Source organism: Nuphar pumila, chromosome 2, assembly GCF_984573655.1.
Source record: "Nuphar pumila chromosome 2, dmNupPumi1.hap1.1, whole genome shotgun sequence".
NCBI classification, from domain to species: domain Eukaryota; kingdom Viridiplantae; phylum Streptophyta; class Magnoliopsida; order Nymphaeales; family Nymphaeaceae; genus Nuphar; species Nuphar pumila.
The window spans coordinates 131,152,548-131,176,829 of record NC_143250.1 but is presented as its reverse complement, the minus strand read 5'-3'; the positions used below and the strand labels follow the sequence as shown (position 1 = coordinate 131,176,829).

Sequence of the window (24,282 nt, the reverse complement as noted above, 5' to 3'; positions counted from 1 at the left end):
TAGCCACTTGTAACATAGGCTCTTTAACTGGTAAGTTGGTAGAGTTAGTAGATGTTATATGTAGGAGAAAGATTGATATTTTATGTCTTCAAGAGACCAAATGGGTAGGTGAGAAAGCAAAAGTGATAGAACCTTGGGGATATAAGATTTGGTATACAGAAATAAATAGGAATAGGAATGGAGTAAGGATTGTTATGAGTCGTCAGTTTATAGATAATGTAGTTGAGGTCCGTAGGAAGGGTGATAGAATTTTACTTATTAAATTAGTATTAGGTACGGATATTATTAATATTATTAGTGTTTATGCACCTCAAGTAGGTTTAGATGATTCCATTAAGCATCAATTTTGGGAAGATTTAGATGGAGTAGTACAAGGGATATCTTATGGAGAAAAGCTTTTCATCGGCGGTGACCTTAATGGACATGTAGGCATTAGTAGGGATGGATTTGAGAGTATCCATGGAGGCTATGGTATAGGAGAAAGAAATAAAAGTGGAGAAAGGATTTTAGATTTTTGTTTGTCCTATGATATGATCTTAGCAAACACTTGGTTTAGGAAGAGGGAGTCTCACCTAGTAACATTTAAAAGTGGGGTTAATACGAGTCAGATAGATTTTTTCCTACTTAGAAAGAGAGATAGGGGTTGTTGCATCGATTGTAAGGTTATACCGGGAGAAAGTGTAGCTACACAACATAAAGTCTTAATTTTAGATCTTAGAATTAGACAATGCCGCAAAAGGGATAGACATAAGATAGATCTTAGAATTAAGTGGTGGGCACTGAAAGGAGCTAAACAAGGAATGTTTGTAGAGCAGGTAATTAAGGAAACTGATTGGTGTCTCGAGGAGGATTCAGAATCAATGTGGAATAAGATAGCGGGTGGCATAAGAAAAGTGGCTAAGGAGGTATTGGGTGAGTCTAAAGGCGGTGCACCACTAGGTAAGGATACATCATGGTGGAACGAGGATGTCAAATTAGCTATTAAGGTTAAAAGAGAGTGTTATAGAAATCTAAGTAAGAGTCGTGATAATGAGAATTTGGAGAAGTATATGATAGCAAAGAAGGAAGCTAAAAAAGTTGTTTGAAACGCGAGGGCTAAGGTATATAAGGAGGTTTATGACAAGTTGGATACCAAAGAAGGCGAGAAGGATATTTATAAGCTTGCAAAGATGAGAGATAGGAAATCGAAGGATTTGGGTATGGTTAGATGTATCAAAGATGAAACGCAAAGGGTTTTAGTCAAAGATGAGGAGATTAAGGAGAGATGGAAAGATTATTTTGATAAGCTATTTAATGATAGTCATGCTCAAGATCTTGGAGACTTCTCCATTCCTTTTCATGAGATAAATCGTGACTTCATGCGCAAGATTCAAAAGAAAGAAATTACAGAGGCTTTGAAGAAAATGAAATCAAGAAGGGTAGTTGGCCCAGATGGTATACCTATCGAGGCTTGGAAATGCTTGGGAGAGAAAGGTTTAGAATGGTTGACAAATCTTTTTAACTTGATTTGGCGAACAAATAAGATGCCTAATGAGTGGAGGAAGAGTACTTTGGTGCCTTTATATAAGAATAAGGGTGATATACAAGATTGCACAAACTATCGTGGTATAAAACTCATGAGTCATACTATGAAACTTTGGTAGAGGGTGATTGAGTCTAGGTTGAGGAAGGTTGTCATGATATCGGAGAATCAATTTGGTTTTATGCCTGGAAGATCAACTATGGAAGCTATACATCTTTTTAGACAACTTATTGAAAGATATAGAGAGAGGAACAAAGATTTGCATATGGTTTTTATTGATTTAGAGAAGGCATATGATAGAGTACCTAGGGACGTTCTCTGGTGGACAATGATGAAGAAAGGTGTTTCTCTCAAGTACATTAGTATAATTAAAGATATGTATGAAGGAGTAGTAACTAATGTCCGCACTTGTGGAGGGGTGACAACCAATTTTCCGATAACGGTTGGGTTACATCAAGGATCTGCTTTAAGTCCTTTCCTATTTGCGATAGTGATGGATGAGCTTACGAGATCAATTCAAGAAAATGTACCGTGGTGTATGTTGTTTGCTGATGATATTGTTTTGATTGATGAGTCTAGAGCTGGGGTTAATGCTAAGTTAGAATTATGGAGACATACATTGGAAGCTAGAGGTTTTAAGTTGAGTAAGAGTAAGACTGAATATATGGAATGTCGGTTTAGTAAGCAACGAAGTAGTGATGGGAGTGTAGTGAAGCTTGGTGAGCAAGAAATACTGGTGAATGATTATTTCAAATATTTGGGATCCATCATTCAAAAGTATGGAGAAATTGATGGAGATGTAAATCATAGGATAAAGGTTGGGTGGATGAAATGGAAAAGTGCAACTGGAGTGTTGTGCGATCGTAGAATGCCATTGCGGTTGAAGGGAAAGTTTTATAGGACGACTATTAGACCCGCTTTACTATATGGTACGGAATGTTGGGCTGCCAAGAGACATCATATTCAAAAAATGAGTGTAGCTGAGATGCGTATGCTTAGATGGATGTGTGAAAATACAATAAAAGATAAGATTCAGAACGAGGAGATACGTAAGAAGGTAGGCGTTGCATCCATTGAAAATAAGATGAGAGAGAATCGTTTACGGTGGTTTGGACATATTCGGCGAAGGCCTAATGATGCTCCAGTTAGAAGAATGGAGAAATGGGAAAATATATTAGTTAAAAGAGGTCGGGGTAGGCCTAGGAAGACTTGGATGAAGATGATAGGAAATGATATGAATGCTTTGAACCTCACTTAGGACATGGCATTGAATAGAAATGATTGGAGGAGAAGGATTCACGTGGAAGACCCAGAATGATTTTCTTTGTTGGTTCATATCGCCAACCCCAATTGTTTGGGATGAAGGCATAGTTGTTGTTGTATATTGCAATGTTCTATGTGTTGCCACGGGCTGTGGTCCCGTGAAAAGCTTGGCATGCTGTTTTGCAAGCTTATGAAGTTGATATTATTGCCTTATTGCATTGTTCTCTTGCTGCCACGGGTGGTAAACCGTGAAGAGCTGCGCATGCTGATTTGCGAGCTTATGGTTGCATGTTGATGTGCAAGCCTATGTTATTAATTTTGCATGTTGATTTGTAAATGTAAAAGAGATGCTTAGATGGATGTGTGGAAATACAATAAAAGATAAGATTCAGAACGAGGAGATACGTAAGAAGGTAGGTGTTGCACCCATTGAAAATAAGATGCGAGAGAATCGTTTACGGTGGTTTGGACATATTCGGTGAAGGCCTAATGATGCTCCAGTTAGAAGGTTGGAGAAATGGGAAAATATATTAGTTAAAAGAGGTCGGGGTAGGCCTAGGAAGACTTGGATGGAGATGATAGGAAAGGATATGAATGCTTTAAACCTCACCGAGGACATGGCATTGGATAGAAATGATTGGAGGAAAAGGATTCATGTGGAAGACCCAAAATGAATTTCTTTTTTGGTTCATATCGCTGACCCCAATTGTTTTGGGATGAAGGCGTAGTTGTTGTTGTTGTTGTTGTACTTTTAATTAATGGCGATGCATTTAGCCACTGAACCAACTCTCAACTCAGGTTGTAGGATGCCTCCCAGACTGAGTATAAATCTCGGGATACACAGATTCATGAATAGGTTTTGTTATCCATGCTTGTGTAAGGTTGTCACTAGTTAGTGTATATCTGGTTTGACAGTAATGTGTCTGATGCATTTTGAAAAAAACAAACAAACAATAGCATCCTTATGTTAGTTCTTGACATCCTAATGTTTCTGTTCCATTTTGACAAACCAAGCATCCTTATGTTAATTATTGATTAGCTGAATGGGTTCATTTCATTTGGACAAACAGAACAGCATGATATGAATTCTTGATTAGCTGAATGTGGATGTTTCATTCTGAAAAGTATAGCTCATTTATATTAAATCCTGTTAACCGAGTCTGGTGTTTATTCATATTGAATATAAACATGTTAAGTTAATTCCTGCTAACACATGGTGATTATTTCATTTTGTAAAACATGACATCTTTATGCTCATTTCATGTCAGTCGAATAGTGTGTAGCTCGATCAGCCTTGTTAACTGTTATCTTTGAGGGTTTTGATTCAAGTGATCAGCATGTACTTGACAAGATATATATATATATATATTGTTAAAATACATGTAATCTATATATATATATATATATGTGTGTGTTTATATATATATATATATATATTGTCTAATATACCCAATAGGGGTATTTTAGTCATTTCACAAGTACCCGATAGGGGTACTTTTTATTTTCCTTTTATTTTTGTAATTATTTTTGCACTTTTTTTCTTTTTATTTTTTTGTTTTTTGTTCACATATGGGGCCCCACCATGGAGTCGATGGGGCCCTCAACGGTCACATGTAATGAAATATGTGGAAAACCAAAGAGTGCGATAAGCACTTACAATATCCACTAATGAACAAACAAAAAGGGTAACACCCAAACCCAAAAAGAGACAACACAACATAAAAATATAAATGTCTCTTATTAAAAAAGAGAGAGATCTCTCAAGAGTGAAAAATACAAGAGGGTTCACCCCTATATATACACAAAGAAGGAGAGGAGGGATGGCCTTAAGGCCTTAAAAGAAGAGCCACCTAGGGGGCTCCCCATGGAGTCGTTGGGAGCCCCCAACGGTCACAAATGTGACCGTTGAGGGCCCCATTGACTCCATGGTGGGGCCCCATATGTGAACAAAAACAAAAAAAGAAAAAGAAAAAAAGTGCAAAAATAATTACAAAAATAAAAGGAAAATAACAAGTACCCCTATCGGGTACTTGTGAAATGACTAAAATACCCCTATTGGGTATATTAGACAATATATATATATAAACATATATATATAGATTACATGTATTTTAACACCCTCCCTCAAGCTTTACGGGGATATAACCGAAAGCTTGTTAAGGAGAAACAAAAAACGAGGAGCAGCAAGGGCTATAGTGAAGAAGTCCGCCAACTGGTACTCGAATGTGACGTAAGGTAGTGCTATGGTTCCTCTTAGGTATTCATCACGTACGTAATGGCAGTCCATCTCGATATGCTTAGTACGCTCATGGAAGGTGTGATTGCTTGCAATATAAATTGGGCTTTTGTTGTCACAACACATCTTCGGAGGAGTAGAGATGACAATGCCCATATCATTGAGGAGACTTCTTAGCCATACAAGTTCCATGGTTGTAGTGGTCATAGCACGATATTCCGCTTCCGTTGAGGACAAGGATACTTTGTGCTGCTTCTTGCATCTCCAAGAAATCATAGAGTCACCTAAGAAAACACAAAAACCCGTAGTTGAGACTCTGTCATTGGGATTTCCTCCCCAATCAGCATCAGTATAAGCAATTAAATCAAGTGATGAGAAGGAGAAAAGAAAAACTCCCTTAGTTATGGTGTTTTTGATGTATCTGACGATCCTTAAGACTGCAGTCATGTGCACGGTTGTAGGTGCATGTTGAAACTGACTGACAGAGTGGACAGCATGAGCTATGTCTGGCCGAGTGATGGATAAGTAGGTTAGAGACCCAACAAGTTGCCGGTAGGGAGTAGGATCCTCGAGAGGTGTTCCATCTTCCAATCTTAACTTTGCATTGATGACTTCAGGGGGTTTTGTCTTCTTATCATCGGAGATACCAGACTTGGAACAAATGTCAGCAGCAAGTTTCATCTGAGAGAGAATGTACCCTCGAGGAGAGTACGCCACTTCAATTCCTAAAAAATATCTTAAGAAACCAAGGTCAGACATGTCAAAAAAAATTTTTAAAACTTTCTTAATATCATTAATTCTTTTCTCATCACTTCCAGTGATGATCATATCATTAACATAAAGTAGTAAAATAACTACTGAAGACCCTGCACTTTTCACAAACAAAGCAGTGTCAATATAGCATGAGCGAAAATTCAAACGTGTCATTACATTACTAAATCTATCATGCCAAGCCTTTGGGGCTTGCTTCAAACCATATAATGCCTTTTTCAGTTTGAGAATTTTATTTTTACCAATAGATACTCCTGGTGGAGGATTCATGTAAACCTCTTCATTTAATTCACCATTTAGGAATGCATTCTTAACATCTAGTTGATAGATAGGTCATTTTTTAACTGACGCAACGGCGATAAGAGTCCTAACACTGGTCATCCTAGCTACGGGTGCGAAAGTTTCTTTAAAATCTATACTGTATTCTTGAGCATATCCTTTTGCTACTAATCGGGCTTTATAGCGTTCTAATGAACCATCACTTTTAGTTTTAATTTTGAAGACCCATCTACATCCAATCGATTTCTTTACAGTGGATAATGAAGTTATTTCCCAAGTTTTTGCCTTTTCAAGGGCACTAAGATCTAAGTTCATGGCTTCAACCCATTGGGGAATGTTTTTGGCTTCATTATAATGTGAAGGTTCATGAAATGAGTGTAACGCAATTAGACACGCTCTATACCTTGGAGTTAGGGACTCATAGGAAACAAACCTATTAGGAGGATTGGAGATTCGACTGAATCTCCTTAAAGAGGTTTCTTCTATGTTGGACCCTTGAGAGTATTTTTCTAAGGCGCTCATTTGAGCTTGTTGGCCACGCCTAACATAGGTTTGGATTGGTCTATCACTTTCATCTTCAACATTGTCAAGAGGAATATCCTCTAGGTCATTCAACGACTCATTAGAGATTTCCTCTTCTTGAGGAGTCTCGTCTTTTTGGGAGAGAAGATCAAATAAGAAAGCATATTCACTTTCGTCAATATCTTTAGTTTTCATAAAACCATTTTCATTTTCCAAAAAGGTTACATCTTTGGATACATAGAGTCTGTTATTTTTCAAGTCAAAACATCTAAAACCCTTTTGATTTTCTCCATATCCTAAGAAAACACATTCAATAGCTTTAGGAGATAATTTGTCTCTTTTATGTGTAAGGACAAAACATTTACACCAAAAAATTCTTAATCTATTGAAATCAGGTGTTCTTTCAAATAGTTTTTCATATGGAGATGTATTTTGTAAGGATGAAGATATCATTCTATTTATCAAGTAAGTTGAGGTTAAGGCGGCTTCGACCCAAAAATTCTTTGGAATTTCCTTGAAAATAAAGAGTGTCTTAGTGGTTTCCATGATGTGTCTATGCTTTCTTTCGGCTAAACCATTTTTGTTGAGGAGTCCTAGGACACGATCTTTGATGACAAATTCCATTTATTTCTAAATAATTTTGAAATTCATTTGATAGATATTCTCCACCCGAATCGGATCTAAGAGTAGAAATATTACTTGAAAATTGATTTTTGACTATCATATGAAATTTCTTGAAAAAGTCAAAGACTTTGGATTTTAAATTGAGAAAGTAGATCCACACATACCTAGTGTAGTCATCAATGAAAGTAACGTAATAGGAGTATCCTGCTTTAGACATGACCGGGGAAGGACCCCAAACATCTGAATGGACTAACTCAAAAGGTCTTTTGGACACAAAAGTTCGATTTGGAAAATGAGTGGATTTCATTTTGCCAAAAATACAACTCTTGCAAACAAAATGTTTCTCATTACAAAATTTCTTTCCAAATGGAAAGGAGTACATTTTTGAGAAACTTGGATGTCCAAGTCTTTGATGCCAAATATCAATATTTTTATCTTGGACATGGTTACAAAAAGAGTTAATGGGGAGTTTCAAGTTGCTCATGTAATAGAGATCTCCCCTTCTATGGCCTTGCCCAATCACCTTCCCGGACCGGAGATCCTGTATAGAGCAATCCTTAGTTGAGAAGGAGATTTTACATCCATGATCGCATATTTGAGCAACAGAGAGGAGATTTAAATTAAGTTGAGGTACAACTCTCACGTTTGGCACAAAGAAGTCTTTTGAAAAGTTTAAGGTTCCAAGACTTTTAACTTGTAAAGATGTACCATCGGCAACTGAAACATAGGAGTTTTTAAAGTTATTACATAAATCGGAAAGCTCATTTTCAAGGGGGGTCATATGAAAGGAAGCTTCAGAGTCAAGGATCCAAGACGACATACCTGGAGGAGAGGAGGAAGCTACGGCGGCACCCGAAGTTGATGGAATCTTGAGTAGAGTTTGTAGTGCCTCCGATAGTTGAGCAAGAGAAAAAGAGTTCGTTCCTTTGATTGCTTCCTCTTTCTTTTGAGTAGCTTCTTCAACGGAAGCAACTTTATTTTTAGGTACTTCATTCAACTTAGGGCAATTAGGTCTTATATGACCCGGTTCTTGGCAATGATGGCAAATGACTTTTCTATAGTTGCCATTGTAATTATTTTGCCTTCCAAAGTGTGGAGGCTTATATGCTTTCACATGGTTGCCGGGTTTAGATACGGCCAAAACATCATCTCCTCCTTTAATCATGCCAAGACGAGTTTCTTCTTGACATATTTCGGCTATGGCATTTTCCAAGGGAAGAGGCTTAGATCTATGAAGAAGAGAAGATCTAACTTGTTCATATTCGGGCCTAAGCCCATGTAGAAATTGGAAAAAGTGTTCTTTTTCCATTTTTTCTCTTCTTAGTTCTACATCCACACTAGAAACCCACTTTGGTTCTAGTAAAGATAGCTCATCCCATAAGGGTCCAAAAGTGCTAAAGTAATCCCTTACACTCATTTCTCCTTGCTTGATAGTCCGGATTTTTTCTTGGAGAAAGAATTGACGAGCAAGGTCTTTTTTAGTAAACATACCTTTCATAAAGAACCATGCTTCATTAGCCATCCGAAACTTAGCAATGTTGGCGCAAATTTTGAGCTCCACATTGTTCATGAACCAAGCAAGAATCTACGCATGCTTACTTTCCCAATCTTCCACTTTAGATTGGTGATCTTCAATGGCCTTCATGCGAGCATTTCCTTCAAGAGCTTTTTCTTGATCACCATCCATCTTGGTGAGTTGGAGTTGTGGTTCCGGAATGGTGCCCATAACGTATCCCCAAAGTTTCTTACCTTTGAGGTTGTTCTCCGTAGCGGCGGCCCACATCATGTAGTTGGAGCCATTGAGCTTGAAGGAGAGATCAATCTTTTGTTCCCCTTCCATTTAATCACTCACAAGAGGATAAACGAAAAGAAAACAACAATATATAATTACTAAACTAGCTATATTAAGAAGAAGAGCATACACAAGGCTCTGATACCATGTAATGAAATATGCGGAAAACCAAAGAGTGCGATAAGCACTTACAATATCCACCAATGAACAAACAAAAAGGGTAACACCCAAACCCACAAAGAGACAACACAACATAAAAATATAAATGTCTCTTATTGAAAAGAGAGAGAGCTCTCAAGAGTGAAAAATACAAGAGGGGTTCACCCCTATATATACACAAAGAAGGAGAGGAGGGATGGCCTTAAGGCCTTAAAAGAAGAGCCACCTAGGGGGCTCCCCATGGAGTCGTTGAGAGCCCCCAACGGTCACAAATGTGACCGTTGAGAGCCCCATCGACTCCATGGTGGGGCCCCATATGTGAACAAAAAACAAAAAAAAAAGAAAAAAGTGCAAAAATACAACAACAACAACTACGCCTTCATCCCAAAACAATTGGGGTCAGCGATATGAACCAAAAAAGAAATTCATTTTGGGTCTTCCACATGAATCCTTTTCCTCCAATCATTTCTATCCAACGCCATGTCCTCGGTGAGGTTCAAAGCATTCATATCCTTTCCTATCATCTCCATCCAAGTCTTCCTAGGCCTACCCCGACCTCTTTTAACTAATATATTTTCCCATTTCTCCAACCTTCTAACTGGAGCATCATTAGGCCTTCGCCGAATATGTCCAAACCACCGTAAACGATTCTCTCGCATCTTATTTTCAATGGGTGCAACACCTACCTTCTTACGTATCTCTTCATTCTGAATCTTATCTTTTATTGTATTTCCACACATCCATCTAAGCATCCGCATCTCAGCTACACTCATTTTTTGAATATGATGTCTCTTGGCAGCCCAACATTCCGTACCATATAGTAAAGCGGGTCTAATAGTCGTCCTATAAAACTTTCCCTTCAACCGCAATGGCATTCTACGATCGCACAGCACTCCAGTAGCACTTTTCCATTTCATCCACCCAACCTTTATCCTATGATTTACATCTCCATCCATTTCTCCATACTTTTGAATGATGGATCCCAAATATTTGAAATAATCATTCACCGGTATATCTTGCTCACCAAGCTTCACTACACTCACATCACTACTTCGTTGCTTACTAAACCGACATTCCATATATTCAGTCTTACTCTCACTCAACTTAAAACCTCTAGCTTCCAATGTCTGTCTCCATAATTCTAACTTAGCATTAACCCCAGCTCTAGACTCATCAATCAAAACAATATCATCAGCAAACAACATACACCACGGTACATTTTCTTGAATTGATCTCGTAAGCTCATCCATCACTATCGCAAATAAGAAAGGGCTTAAAGCAGATCCTTGATGTAACCCAACCGTTATCGGAAAATTGGTTGTCACCCCTCCACAAGTGCGGACATTGGTTTCAAAAAAGTGCAAAAATAATTACAAAAATAAAAGGAAAATAACAAGTACCCCTATCGAGTACTTGTGAAATGACTAAAATACCCCTATTGGGTATATTAGACAAAATATATATATATTACATGTATTTTAACATATATATATATATTAATTTGAACTCGAAATGTCTAATGAATTGGTCCAATTGATTTGAGGTTGATGAACTAGACATTTATAGATATAGACAAACACCTATGAGGTCAAAACCTTGGATCAAATTTTTTGAATGTCTTAGGCTTTTATGTATTTAAACAGTTACACCTGCATGAATAATGATACTAAGTGGGTTACATCTATAGTTATAAATGCTGCACCCAATTGTTGTTTGGGCTCTATAGGGTTCTTTACATTTCATTCTTCCAAGTTTCTCTAATGCTATGAATGATCTACATGGAATATCACGTGCTTAAACTGCTTTTTGTTAGAAAATATATGATTTGACTTGCTGGTATGCAACATGTTAATTGTGTTTGAGGAATGAGGTTGTTATATTGGTTCTAAACACATGATGGTAGGCTTAATCTGAGGGATGGAGTTCTCCTTATGCTTTAGTTTGGATTTAGCCTGATGGATATGAATGCATGTCAGTTAATAAGTTATTACAAAGTTTGTTTTAGTACAGGTGCATACATGATATGAATGTGTGTAACCCTGAAATTCAATTCCTAGGTCTAGGTTATGTTCATGTGTGTGGATGTTAACATATGTTATGAATGAAAAGTTTCATGTGCCTATATTTATAGGACATGTTTAATTATCGTGCCTTTATGAATTGGTTTTAAGTGCATGTGCATACATGGAATCAATGTATATTTGTCATGTACAATCTTGCATAAATGTTCTCATGTACTTATGAATCATGAATGAATGAATGTGTGTGAAGTGATCTCACGAAAGCAATTTCACATGGATGGTGAACACATGCATATGACTGTGGTAGCTCATGCACTTTGTTAAATTGGTATGAATAAATGTGCATTTGGAATCATGTTGGTATCATTGCATAAATTGTAAATTGTTATGATTTTTGCATACGATGTATCGATGGTCTAAATGAATCATCATAGGCCTGGAGAGCCTTGAGCTTTGGTTGCTCTTTGTTTAATTGTTTAAATGCATCACAAAAATCACATTTATATTATGGTTTTAATTATGATGTTCTATTGTTGCCATGGGTGGTAGACCATGAAAAGCTGTGCATGCTGATTTGCGAGCTTATAGTTGCATGTTGATTTGTAAGCTTATGTAATTAATTTTGCATGTTGATTTGCAAATGTAATTTTATTGCACTATATTGCACTGTTCTATGTGTTTCCACGGGCGAGAGTCCTGTGATGGTTCTCGCAGGGGTGGATGTAAGCATTTACCTTTACTTTTGCATATGGTGTTGCAAAACTTAAAGAATTGACTTTTAATAAGATATAATAATTAAGAACAGTGTAATATACTTTCTGGGATCTTCGATCTCGAGAATGGAGATCTTAGAGTTCCGGTCTTGTGGAGACTGTGAGGTTCCTTCTCCTGGCCACGGTTTTAGGGAGAACCAACCACTTTACCTGGGATGGTGTGTTTGACACAGCTGTTGTTGTTTTTTGTACCAAGAAAGTGGCACTTGTGGGCGTGGGGTGTCCCTTGTGTCCCCGACATTAGATGTGGAGGTCTAATGTTCCGAAGGTGAATCGGTTGAGGGCTAAGTTTAGAACCCAGTAATAAAATACAAATTTGTGTACTAAGTTACCCTTTAAACCTAACTTGACCTTGAGGATTGTACCCGTTGGGTGTATCCGCGGGCAATGGTAATTAAAAAGAGGAACTTAAAGTTGTATGCATTTAATAGGACATGCAAAAGGAAAACTTTTATGAAAGATAATAAAGTGTTCATGCATTATACATAAATGATGCATATTCATGCTATGCATTAGAACATGCATATGTTATCTGTTCTCTTAATTGTTATATGTTTGGTGGATGCATGATGTTTAACTTCTAATGCATGTTAAATGCCCAATTCTACTTGAATTGTAATTCATAGTATTGATTAATGTTCTTTTGTGCCTAATAGATGCACCATGTTGCATGAATGCTTACCTGAATTATGTAATTATCATAATTGCATTCCTCTGAATCATTACATGAATTCGTATTTGTGGTTATAGGACATTTAAATGTTGTTAATGATGTTACCTGTCAGTTAGCTTCTGATAAATTGTTGAATGTCGTAGCGTGAATCTCTACTTCTTCTTGTATATGTTGAAAATCACCCTTGACACCCACATCACATACTAGATTCATGATATACCTGCATTAAAAGTTACAGTGATTCCTACTTAGACAGTTGTAGTCTAATTCCTATAAATTTATCATTTTTCAGGTGATGAGTAGAGTTTATGAGCGGCTGTGGGATGAGGCTTCGATCGACATTTTAGATTTACTATTACAGGGATGGTTCGAGAAACTCTAATGTTAATTTTCATTGATATTGAAATAAATGTTTTGGTCTTGCTTCCCCTGTAATGTTCCGGAATACTTAACCTTATAGTATTCTTGTTTTTGCTGTTTAAAAAAAATCCTCAAAATTTGGGCTAAGATTTCGAGGCGTTATAGTATTCTCCCTTGTAAATCTATCCTTTTTGAAAGAGGTTCTCTCATTTCATCAATAAAGAGATTCAATATTTTTTCATGCCTTTGTGCATGTATGCTCCTTTGTGAGTGTTCATTTTGCCTTTGTGGACATTGATCCATTGTGAATCTAGTGCCTTTGTGCACGTAGCTATAGTGTTAAGGATATTTTTACAATCTTCTCTTAAATACTAGATGTATTTGAAAACTTCATGAAAAGGTTGTCTACATCCACAGACATACCCATGTCAAATAGGTGGCAAAAATACGTTTTGTAGAAATGCCCTTTTTTTATTCTCTCTTTCATTGTTAATTACAATTTTATAGTTCTCTTACAAAATGATATGTCATAAACAGTTTATGATTGGATCGTATTTTATAACAGTAGGACAAATTGCCAACAAAATGTGGCAATATAATTGAGAGAACTGACATATGTAGCAGGCCACTTATCTGATTATGTGTTATCCATACAAAGACAACACAATTGTTACAAGTTTAGGAAACTCTACACCAGAGATATTCAGCATAGCTTGTCCTTGAATTTCTTTTAGTGGCATTTTGGTCTTCATGAGCATTGGGGCCCTTCTTTGCTTATTAGGCATGAGATAACTTCCTAGAAAATGAAATAGCACATTTTTACAAGAAAAAAACCCTCTTACAGCATATTATATGCCAGTCCAACAACATATTGATTCACTACTTCAAAGGAACTGAGAAAGCATGATTCTTTACTTGCATAGTGCAACTTATTCAAAGCAAGTAATCAGAATCTTAAAGGAAAATTTATTACACAGCATGAAGAAGCAATTAAGTAGTAAATGAACTTCAAAAAACAAATAAATCTGGTTGAAATGAAAGATTTCATAGGCACAAAAGAGGCCCTGAAATCAAGTACGGAAATGAACCTGAAGACGCTTTGCAATAGCTACAAAAGGCTGCACATCGCCTCTGGTTCCAACAACAAGCATTGCAATCTTTAACTGCGGAATTGTCTTACAAGATTCAACCCTTCTACCTCCAACATCAATAGGTGTTGCATCAACAGCACCAAGCTCCAGTAATTCAGATGCCATGGGTGCATTTTTTGTAACATCAACCTCCACTGTTCCATCCTTCTGAACTTTGACAAGCTCAATAATCTTCTTCTGATAACAACAAGAGGCAGAATTTAGTTAGCATGCACACACACATGCATACAGCTACTTATCTGTCCACCCCCTCGCACACATGAACACAAAGCTACAGTCTGTTTGGGATTCATTAACTGAATCATTGAAAGACTAGCTGAAATTGTTATCTGTTTGATTGGGTTTTATATGAAGTCATCAACCAGTATGACACTACCAGAAGTACGAAACTGGCTTTCAAATTATTAAAGCTACAACAACCCTAAAAAAAATGTATTGCAGAGGCTAAAATGGTCATAAAGAAAATTAGATTGCTGATATTGCAAAAACTGTTTCTTGGTTCTAATTTTGTTACTACTCAAAACGGATCAGAAAAATGCCTAAAAATGGGATAAATACTCAGTTGCATGAATGGAACCTTCCAAGTCTGATCTAGAGTGGCAACTACTGAAAGTCAAAAACTCTCAACTTCTCTCATATTTTTTTCTTCAAGAATAACGCAATGTACACACGGACGCATGAACAGACACACACACACACACACACACACACACACACACACACACACACACACACACACATGCACAAAGGCACATGCGCACACACCAACACATGCACATGCACATGTTACAGAGTTACCTGGATATAAGATATTTTGTGATGTACAAGGGTCATTTTTGTCCTTTGACCTAGCTTCTACTGTTCAGTCTTAGTCTCTATTACTGTAAAAACCAGTTAAAAAAATTAAAGAGATCGGACCTGGGTCGGGTCCAGACCCGACCCGGATCCAACCCGTGACCAGCCCCTCGAAAACTCCTTTTTCAGAGGGGCTGGCAGCCCACGGCAGGCGGCTTCTCCGGCGACACAGGGGGTGGGCCCTGTGTGCGCCCCCTCCCTATTAAAAGGCAAGAGGGGAGGGCCTACGAGCCTCCCCCGACCCCCGACTATCTCTCTCATCTCTCGTCTCTCTCCCCTCTGTCTCTGCTCTCTCTTTCTCAACCTCGTTCCCTCACTCCCCTTCACGGCATCCACTCGCCGGCGAGCCCCTCCCCGGCGACCTCCTTTCTCCTCGGCAGCCCAGGTAAACACACCCCCCGCTCTCTTCTTCCGTTGGTTCGCCGGAAGGCCGGCAGCCCCTGTCGAGCCTTCCTCCTCCTCTTTTTCGGCAGGCAAGGGGCTCCGCCCCCTTGCCTTCCTCTTTCTCGACAGGCAAGGGGGCTCCGCCCCCCTTGCCCTCATCTTCTTAGCAGGCAGGGGGCGGAGCCCCCTGCCCTTTTTAATTTTCTGGCAGGGGCCATGGCCCCTGCCCTTCCCTTCGTGTAGGGGCCGATGGCCCCTACTCTTTCCTTAAGAAAAGAAGCAGGGGCCTTCGGCCCCTGCCTCACCTCTTGGAAACCCAGCAGGGGCCGATGGCCCCTGCCCCTCCCTTGACCGACAGGGGCCTCTGGCCCCTGTCTCTCTTTCCTGTCGAGCAGAGGGTCGACAGGGTCCATTGGCCCTTGCCACCTCTCCTGATAAGCCGCAGGGGGGGGGGCTTTGGCCCCCGCACTCCCCCTCTTTTCCTTGATACCCAGGAGGGGCCAATGGCCCGTGCCCCTCTTTAGACCGACAGGGACCTCTGGCCCCTGTCCCATTTTCTTGTCGAGCAAAACTCGACAAGGGCCATTTGGCCCCTGCACCCATCTCTTTTAACGGTATGGGTCATTGGACCCTACCCCGTTCTCTTTCGCAATTGTAGGGACCAATGACCCCTGCAGTGGATTGCGGAGAAACTAAGCTTTCTCCCAATCTATTCTTTTTATGCATGCTAAACTACGTATTTTTGTAGTTTACGCAACGGAGCCCGTTCGCGCCCCGCGAACTAAACCGACAATCACCTACGTTCGTAGACGACTCCATTCTCGCAATACCCCAAGGTAGGAGAAGTTGCACAAGGACTTAAATAATTAAATCAAGCTTAAATAATTAATGATCGAAAGGACTTAATGATATATTTATATACTTATACGTATATAAGTACACTTTTAAATTAAGGACGCGGTTTCGCGATCCTTGTCCTTTGCTTTTGCATTTCCTATTTCAGTTTGTCGTCGCGCTTTGCGCCCAGGCTTTTACTTTCGTATTTACTGCTTATTGTCTTTTAATTCAAGGACGCGGTTTCGCGGTCCTTGTCCTTTGCTTGCGCACTTCCTGTTTCTGTTGCCGTCGCGCTTTGCGCCCAGGCTTTTGCTTTCGTATTTACTACTTACTGTCTTTTAATTCAAGGACGCGGTTTCGCGATCCTTGTCCCTTGTTTTCGCAGTTCCTGTTTGCCGTCGCGCTTCGCGCCCAGGCACTTCCTTTTTCGCATTATTGTCTTTTGTTTTTGCCTTGCCATAGACTCAGTGTATTCGGGAGGAATACCTATTCCTCTTTCTACCCGATATGTTTTGGGAAAACCCTTGATCTGGGGCAAGATCAAGTTGTTGGGTGATAGGTTCATTTGTGAAACCCATTTACAAAAACCAGTGTCGTGACTTACATAGCACCCAGACACTGCGTCATCGGATGTCAGATTCGAGAAAATCACATGCCATATGTTGGCAAGTTGTGTGTCGTTTTGAAAGATTTAAAATGTTAAAATAGTTTTTAAAAACATTATATCTTTACGAAACATACTCCCGAGGCTCCTATTAAGGACTTGTATCCCCTTTCCTCGTAAGTGTACTTCTTGAACATGCGAGACATGTTAGTACTACGACAATTGGATGAGAGAGTCTTATGACCTCGATTGATGATTAGTGCACATTGTTGAAAACACATATAAAAAAAATGGGATCGCCTTCATAGGCAAGATGCTCGTTTCGGTCTAATGGACTAGAGCATGAAGAATGAGGCAACGGCTAAGAAACCCGTCGCGCTCAATTCAACTTGGCTTCGTCAAGAGAGAGGACGAAGGGTACCAACTCCGATTGACAGACCATTTATGGCTTTTTAAAAGGGCAAAAGACCCGTTTTTCCCCAGTCATCGGAGGTTAGGGGGAGGGATAGGGGCTACATAAGTTAGCCTAACACTTCTGCAGAAGTTGGATGCATCCCTATCAGGCCTTGGGGACTTACTCTCTCGACTATCGGTCGTCTCCATAGGAATAGAATTCAGTCAGACAACCGAGGTAATATTAAAATGCCTAACATAATGAACACTCGGCTTGGACTCGACTGTTTCGACTCACGTGCCATGTATATACCCGCATGGCCGGTTATCAAGTAATAACTAAATTGAGCATGCACACCCTTTTCAGTTTGTTGTACTTAGCTTATTCCTCCAGTCTATCTGCTTAGTTTGCTCATTACTACCTGCTGCATAAATTATCTATGCCTAATTTAGTTTTTTCTGTCTTTGTACTCTCCTGCTAGTTTTTCGCAAAACTAACCCATTTCATGGGTACAGGTGACGATTAGGTGCATCAGGCGATGGCGCGACTGCGAGATGATTTAAGGATCCACTGTTTCTACTCGTAGTTCTTCTCCTGGACATTTTGGTTTTTGATACGGTTTTCTCTTGAGGAAACCCAAATTTTGTACAAACTTGATACTCTCTTTAAATAGAAGAAATGGTTTCCTAAGTATTATTGCAGATCGTCCATGGTAAATCTTTGTTTTCTCGCTAACGTGCCCAAGGTTGTCAAACCTGTCCTTTTTCTTTTAAAAGAAATTGTTTCCGCTGATTTTAGAAATAAACACTGTAAAGAAAAGGAATTTTCCAACTATTTCAAGGAATTTATAAGGTTTAAAATTTTGGGGCGTTACAATTACCAAGGGGAAATTATATATATATATATATATATATAGGAAAATGGAAACCTACAAAATGGGCATGATGCTCAATGAAACGTGGTAATGTATTTTCGATGTTTTTTCAAAATTATGTACATATGTGATCTATATGCTTGTTTTATAGGAATCACTTCTTGGAGCATTTGGTTCTTATGCATGGATAGGCTTTTGTAAGGTTTCAAAAATCAACGGCCTACAATTTTCATAATTTTTTTAGGCATTAAATACCATTTTTTCATCCAAAATGCATGATCCAAGTGTTGATTTCTAGTAAATTAATCATGTTGAACACATCTATGGGGTTGGAATTTCGAAAAGAACACAAGAAATCCAAATAGCATGTTTTGTTTAGCACTGTGCTCATATATATATATATATATATATATATATATATATATATATATATATATATATATGTTTTATGAGGTCAATAAAACGAGAAGTGCCCCATTCTTGGCTCACCTCTCTAACTCTCTCACTCTCTTCCCTCTACAAGTTTTTTATCATTCATCAAGCATATATTATCACTTCAAGACATTCCACATGGCAAAAAACCTATAGGTTGTAAGTGGGTATAAAAGGTGAAAACCAAGAGTGATGGGGCCCTAGAGAGGTATAAAGTCAAATTAGTTGTCAAGGGAAATTCTCAATAATATGGTATAGATTATGAGGAAACTTTCGCTCCTATCACTAGGATAACTACTGTTAGGACCTTAGTAGCCATAGCTTCTATTAGAAAATGACCTGTATACCAAATGAATGTCAAAAATGCCTTAATAGAAAATTTAATTGAAGAAGTGTACATCAAGGCACCTCCTAGTATGAACATTCCTAAGAAAAAAACTCTTCATTTAAACAAAACACTTTATGATCTCAAACAAGCGCCGAAAGCTTGGTATGACAGGTTTAACAAGGTTATACTTGATATTGGTTTTAGTTCCTGTTTGATTGACTCAACTTTATTTGTTAAGAGTACTAATGCAGCTATTATTATTCTCCTCTTGTATGTGAACAACATGATCATCACCGGAGGAGACAACCAGAGAGTTGAAAACATAAAAAATCTTCTCAAAAACAATTTTGAAATGACTGATTTAGGTTTTCTAAGATATTTTTTAGAGATTGAAGTTGCTTATTTCGTTGTTGTTTTGGTCTAAATTTGCTTCTAATATTGTTTTCAAGTCTGGGATCACTGATGATAAGAGAGTTGACACTCTAGAGGTTGTCAATGCCAAGATAAGAATCGATGATGGCGAACCTCTTGAAGATCCAACTCCTTATAGATAGCTTATCAGAGTATTCTCTGACTTTTTAATTACTAGACTTGATATAGGACACGTTGTACACAGCTAGTCAATTTCAACACACTCCTTCAGTTCACATGAGAGCAGTTTTGTGAATTATTAAATATATTAAAACTTCTCTTTATCGAGGCCTCTTTTTGTTTGCTTCATTTACATTTGATTTAATTATTTATATTGATGTTGACTGGGGAGGTGATCCCAATAACAGACACTCAACCACAAGTTTTTGTGTCATTTTAGTTGAATCTCTAAATTTGTGGAGGTGCAAAAAACAGCAAAAGGTCTCTCTTTCATCAAAAGAAGTTGAATACCAAGTCATGGCTACTACCACAATGGAAGTCGTTTGGCTCAGAATATTGTTGACAGACATGAGAATTCAAGTAAATGGAGCATCGAAAATATGTTGTGACAACAAAAGTGCGATCTACATCACCAGCAATCGTACGTTTCATGAGCGCACCAAACACATCGAGATGGATTGTTACTATGTACGGGAGGAGTACTTACAAGGCAATATTGATCTGCCCTTGTTACATTGGAATATCAACTAGTAGGCTTATTCACCAAACCTCTCTCATGTCCTAGATTTCACTTCTTTTTAGGCAAACTTTCGGTTATTATACCATAAGTTTGAGGGAAAGTGTTAAAATATGTAAATCTTCTTATATATATATATATATATATATATATATATATATATATATATATATATATTATATACATATGTGTTTGTGTATACATGCATATGTATGCATATATATACATATATCTATAATATATATATATATTATATATAAATTTTATTCATTATAAATTATTTCTTGTATTTTTTTTTAGTTTTTGGTCAACCAAGTTGACCTTGACTAGTCGTTAGACTAGGTCTAATGGTTAGTGGCCCTCTCTATCATCTCTCTTGTAACTCTCTTCTCTCCCTCTTTCATTTGTATATATATATATATAGGGGAGTTCCCCCTCATTTAGGTATGCTTCTTGCATGCTTGGGTATTAATAAAATATTAGTTTTTATATTGTGTTGTGATTGTCCATTTTGAATCTATTGGTGGACTTTTTTGTTGGTGTTTGAATATTCTTATTCCCTTACATCATGTACCTAATTTTCCTCATAGTCACAAATTTCGTTATTGGCAGTTTCTCGGCAATAGAATATCTCGAGAGAATTTGGAAGTTTTTTTATTTTCTTGAAAAAATCTTTAGAAGATATCAGTCTATTAAAAATATTATAAATATATCATATAAAATAATATAAATGTTTATGACTGGATTATAAGATTTTAGAATATATGAGCACATAAACACAAAGCATTAGTTTCACGTTGAGAAAGAGAGGGACCAGTGCTTTTAGAGATTGGTTTATAGGGTATTAATATACTTTACAATGTAAAGGGACAAGTCTCATATTGAAGAGAAGAGAAAAACCTTGTAAACACCCCAAATTTTCCAGGCTCACTTATGGACACCCCCTTTCACAGATGCCAACCTTTTAGTATAGTGTAGGAGTCTAACCCATAGGTCCATTCCAGTTTAGGCGTCATTTCACCCCCCACCTTACCAGTAAAATTATCATTTTGCCCCTAGGTAACCTTAGATCCTTGTCAGTTAGGCCCAACCAAGCTCATTTTAGGCTTAGAAGAACTAGAATGTCAGTCATTTCTAGCTTCCCTAAGCTCACGAGGAGTAAACCCTATTCATTTCAGCTAAATTTGGTTCATTTCGTGAGAAATGAGCTCATTTCTAGCTCGAATTCAATCCAGTTGTCTCAAAGTTAGTCAATTCCAGTAGATCTTATTCACCTGTGTTTAGCTTGAGCTCATTAGGAGTTCAACTGGTCCAGTTCTAGTTCAAACATTTTTCCCATATTGTTGGAGCCCATCTTAGCTCAATTCAGCTCATTTCAGCTAGAATTGAGCTAACCTCAGTCAGCCTAGCCGTGTTTAAGCTCCCGAATTAGTTCATCTTAGTTCATGTGACTTTGATTTTAGCTCAAACCCAGTACACTCTCGTTACTCACTTCACTCTATAGTGAATTCCTCGTCATTTCATGTAGAATTGTGTTTGTTTTCAATCATCTAGTCTGAGAGTCTAGTTGAGACAGTGTCTTTTTAGTTCACCTGAGTTCAGGAACCTTAGAACCCAATTCAACCCAGTTTAAATATTACCTTCTAAGTGTCACTCTTCGCCCTACAGGGCAAAATCATTTATAATCCTGCTCATTTCTATTCAGAGGGGCAGTTCAACCAGAATGATTCCAATCTGGACTCGAATCAATTCTTTTATCTGATACTCTATCTATATCCGAGATCCAACTCATGTTTTAATTTGTACATTTGATCCAATCTAGTGTTGGATCTGATATCCACTATCCATTTTCTATTTCTGGACCTGGATCTGTTATCCAATTTGCTTTGTTATCTATATTCATAGCCCAATTTGTTTTCTGAACCTGGAGTATCTCATCTGATATCCAAGGTCCAATCATTTGTTATTCAGGATCTGCTCTTCAATTCTTATTTAATATCCAGGATCCCTTTCGACTTTATTTTCGATTCAGGATCCACTTTTTAATTTTATCTTTGATCTAGGATCGAGCTTATGCTCATTACTATCCAGGATCCATTCTTAATTGTCTTATCTTTGATCCAGGATCCGTCCATCATTTCAAGTATGGCCCAAACTCATTGTCTGAGATTCAGACCTATTTATCATTTGAAACTTCGGATCCAGATCTGAATTCAAAGCCTTTATCTAATTTCAAAACCTGAGTTCAAAATTGATCTTTTAATCTAAACCCAGTGTTTTACATTTGATATTTTGAAATGCCTTTTTTAAAAAAATAATGCATATCATATCCGGATCTGGATTGGATTTCGATTTGGATTTTTAGGCTCAAATTTCAAAATGGATCTTAGATCCAATCCAAAGTAGAAAAGACCCATCTAGGTGGCGTCATCTTTAATTTATCCTCCTCACTTCATTTTCTAATTTTTGTTATTTCAGAAAACTAGTTGATTTAGGACTTCATTTTCGCTTTTTATCTTTTTAATTTTATCCTTTTGTTTTTAACTTTGTTTTAACCTTTTATTTTATTTTAAAATCTAATGTGGACCCCACTTAGGTGGCGCCACATTTGGATTTCTTTGTTAAGTATTTCAATTAGATTGAAAAGGGAAAAAGTCAAAAAAGAAATTCAAATAGGACTCCTTTAAGAAAATCACCCCTCCCTAATTTTCCTAATTAGTTGCTAATTAGTGGAACCCCCTAGAGTCTTCATCTTTTCCAAATTTTCCTATAAATATAGCCCAAGGGGGGACGTCCAGCCCATGCTCCTTCTCTCTATCTAGCCCGCTCTCTCTCCCTTCCTTCTCTTTTCTTTTCTTCTTCTTTCCTCCTCTTCCCTAGTTGTCGCCCCCTCCTTTCTTCTTCTTTCTTTTCGATTACTTTTCTTTGGTTGCAGCAGGGAAGGAGGAATCTCAGGTAAACTCTCTCCCTCTCTTTTATTTTCTTTACTGTTATTAATATAGATTCTGCATTTTATTTTATTTTACAAGCCAAGAGAAAGGCTGGAACTCGGTTTTTCATAAACCGAGTCCCTCTTTAAAACGGCTACAACAAACAAATCCCATGCTTCTGTTAGAAAGTGGCTTTGAATACATTAAGTTCAATAATGAACCCATACATGCACATGAAGTGCGAATAAACCCATTAAAGGGAACAACATAAGCACATAATGTGCTAACACATAAACCCACACAAGGGGCAAAAATATGACTTAAAGTCATAAGTTGAATATTATTGAAAGAAAGGAAGAAGAGGGGAAAAACCCCTTACAATGGAGCAAGAGCTCCACCAAATCTCTAAGAAATACAAGGGGGAGACCCCTATTTATAACACAAGAGAGGAGCCACAAAGGGGGCTCCCAAAGGAGTCGTTGGGAGCCCCCAACGGTCACATTTGTGACCATTGGGGGCTCCCCAACGACTCTTTGGGGAGCCTCCCTAGGTGGCGTAAACCCAAAAAAAAACAGAAAAATAAAAAAGAAAAAATAAAATTAAATTACAAACATATTGTGAGAAATCAGATGTGGGAGTCACCTTACTATCGTAGCAAGAGATAGAGAGAGAGGTAAGAGGGAAGAGAGAAAAAAAATGTTGGGCGGCAATAGGATCTTCTCCCCTTTCCATTGATATTTATATGTTGTACAAGTGGTACAATACAGTACAGTATGTTGTACAAGTGGTACAATACAGTACAGTGGTACAATACAGTACAGTGGTACAATACAGTACATGAAATATATCCATTTACATATACATATTTAACAGCCTCCCTCAAGTTGAGGATGATCTTCAATCATGCTCAACTTGCCCTTAAGTAACCAAAATTGATGACTAACCAATCCTTTGGTGAAGATGTCTGCCACTTGGTCTTCTGATCTGACATACGAAGCCTCAATTTCTTCTGTTTCAATCTTTTGTCTAACAAAATGCTGATCAATCTCAATGTGCTTCGTGCGACAATGATGAATAGGGTTAAAAGAAATATTAATGGCACTTTGATTATCACATAAAAGCAGAGAGGAAGAGATGGGTTCATTCAACTCTTGAAGAAGATGCCGTACCCAAGTGACATCAGCTGTCCCTGCTGTCATTGCCCTGTACTCTGCCTCAGTGCTGGATTTAGCAATGGCCTTTTGTTTCTTACTACTCCAAGTGACAATATTTGGGCCAATGAAAACACAATATCCTGAAACCGACCTACGCTCATCAGGGTCCCCACCCCAATCTGCATCACAATATGTAAGTAAACGGTGTCCTGTAGTGAAGCTTTCATCTTTGTGAT

The 24,282-nt window shown here is 37.9% G+C and overlaps 1 protein-coding gene across 3 annotated transcripts in view; it reads right to left on the bottom strand.

Moving 5' to 3' along the window:
- The window catches only part of LOC149847120 (sterol 3-beta-glucosyltransferase UGT80B1-like), a 249,396-nt gene that overhangs the window by 196,038 nt on the left and 29,076 nt on the right, over positions 1 to 24,282 (bottom strand). For all 3 annotated transcript variants that reach the window (XR_016430342.1, XM_089996829.1, XM_089996830.1), the window contains exon 4: positions 14,084 to 14,323. Coding sequence is in view for 2 of the 3 variants with exons in the window: in XM_089996829.1 (XP_089852955.1) it covers positions 14,084 to 14,323 (240 nt within the window). In the remaining variant the exon portion in view is untranslated. The remainder of the gene's footprint in view (positions 1 to 14,083; positions 14,324 to 24,282) is intronic.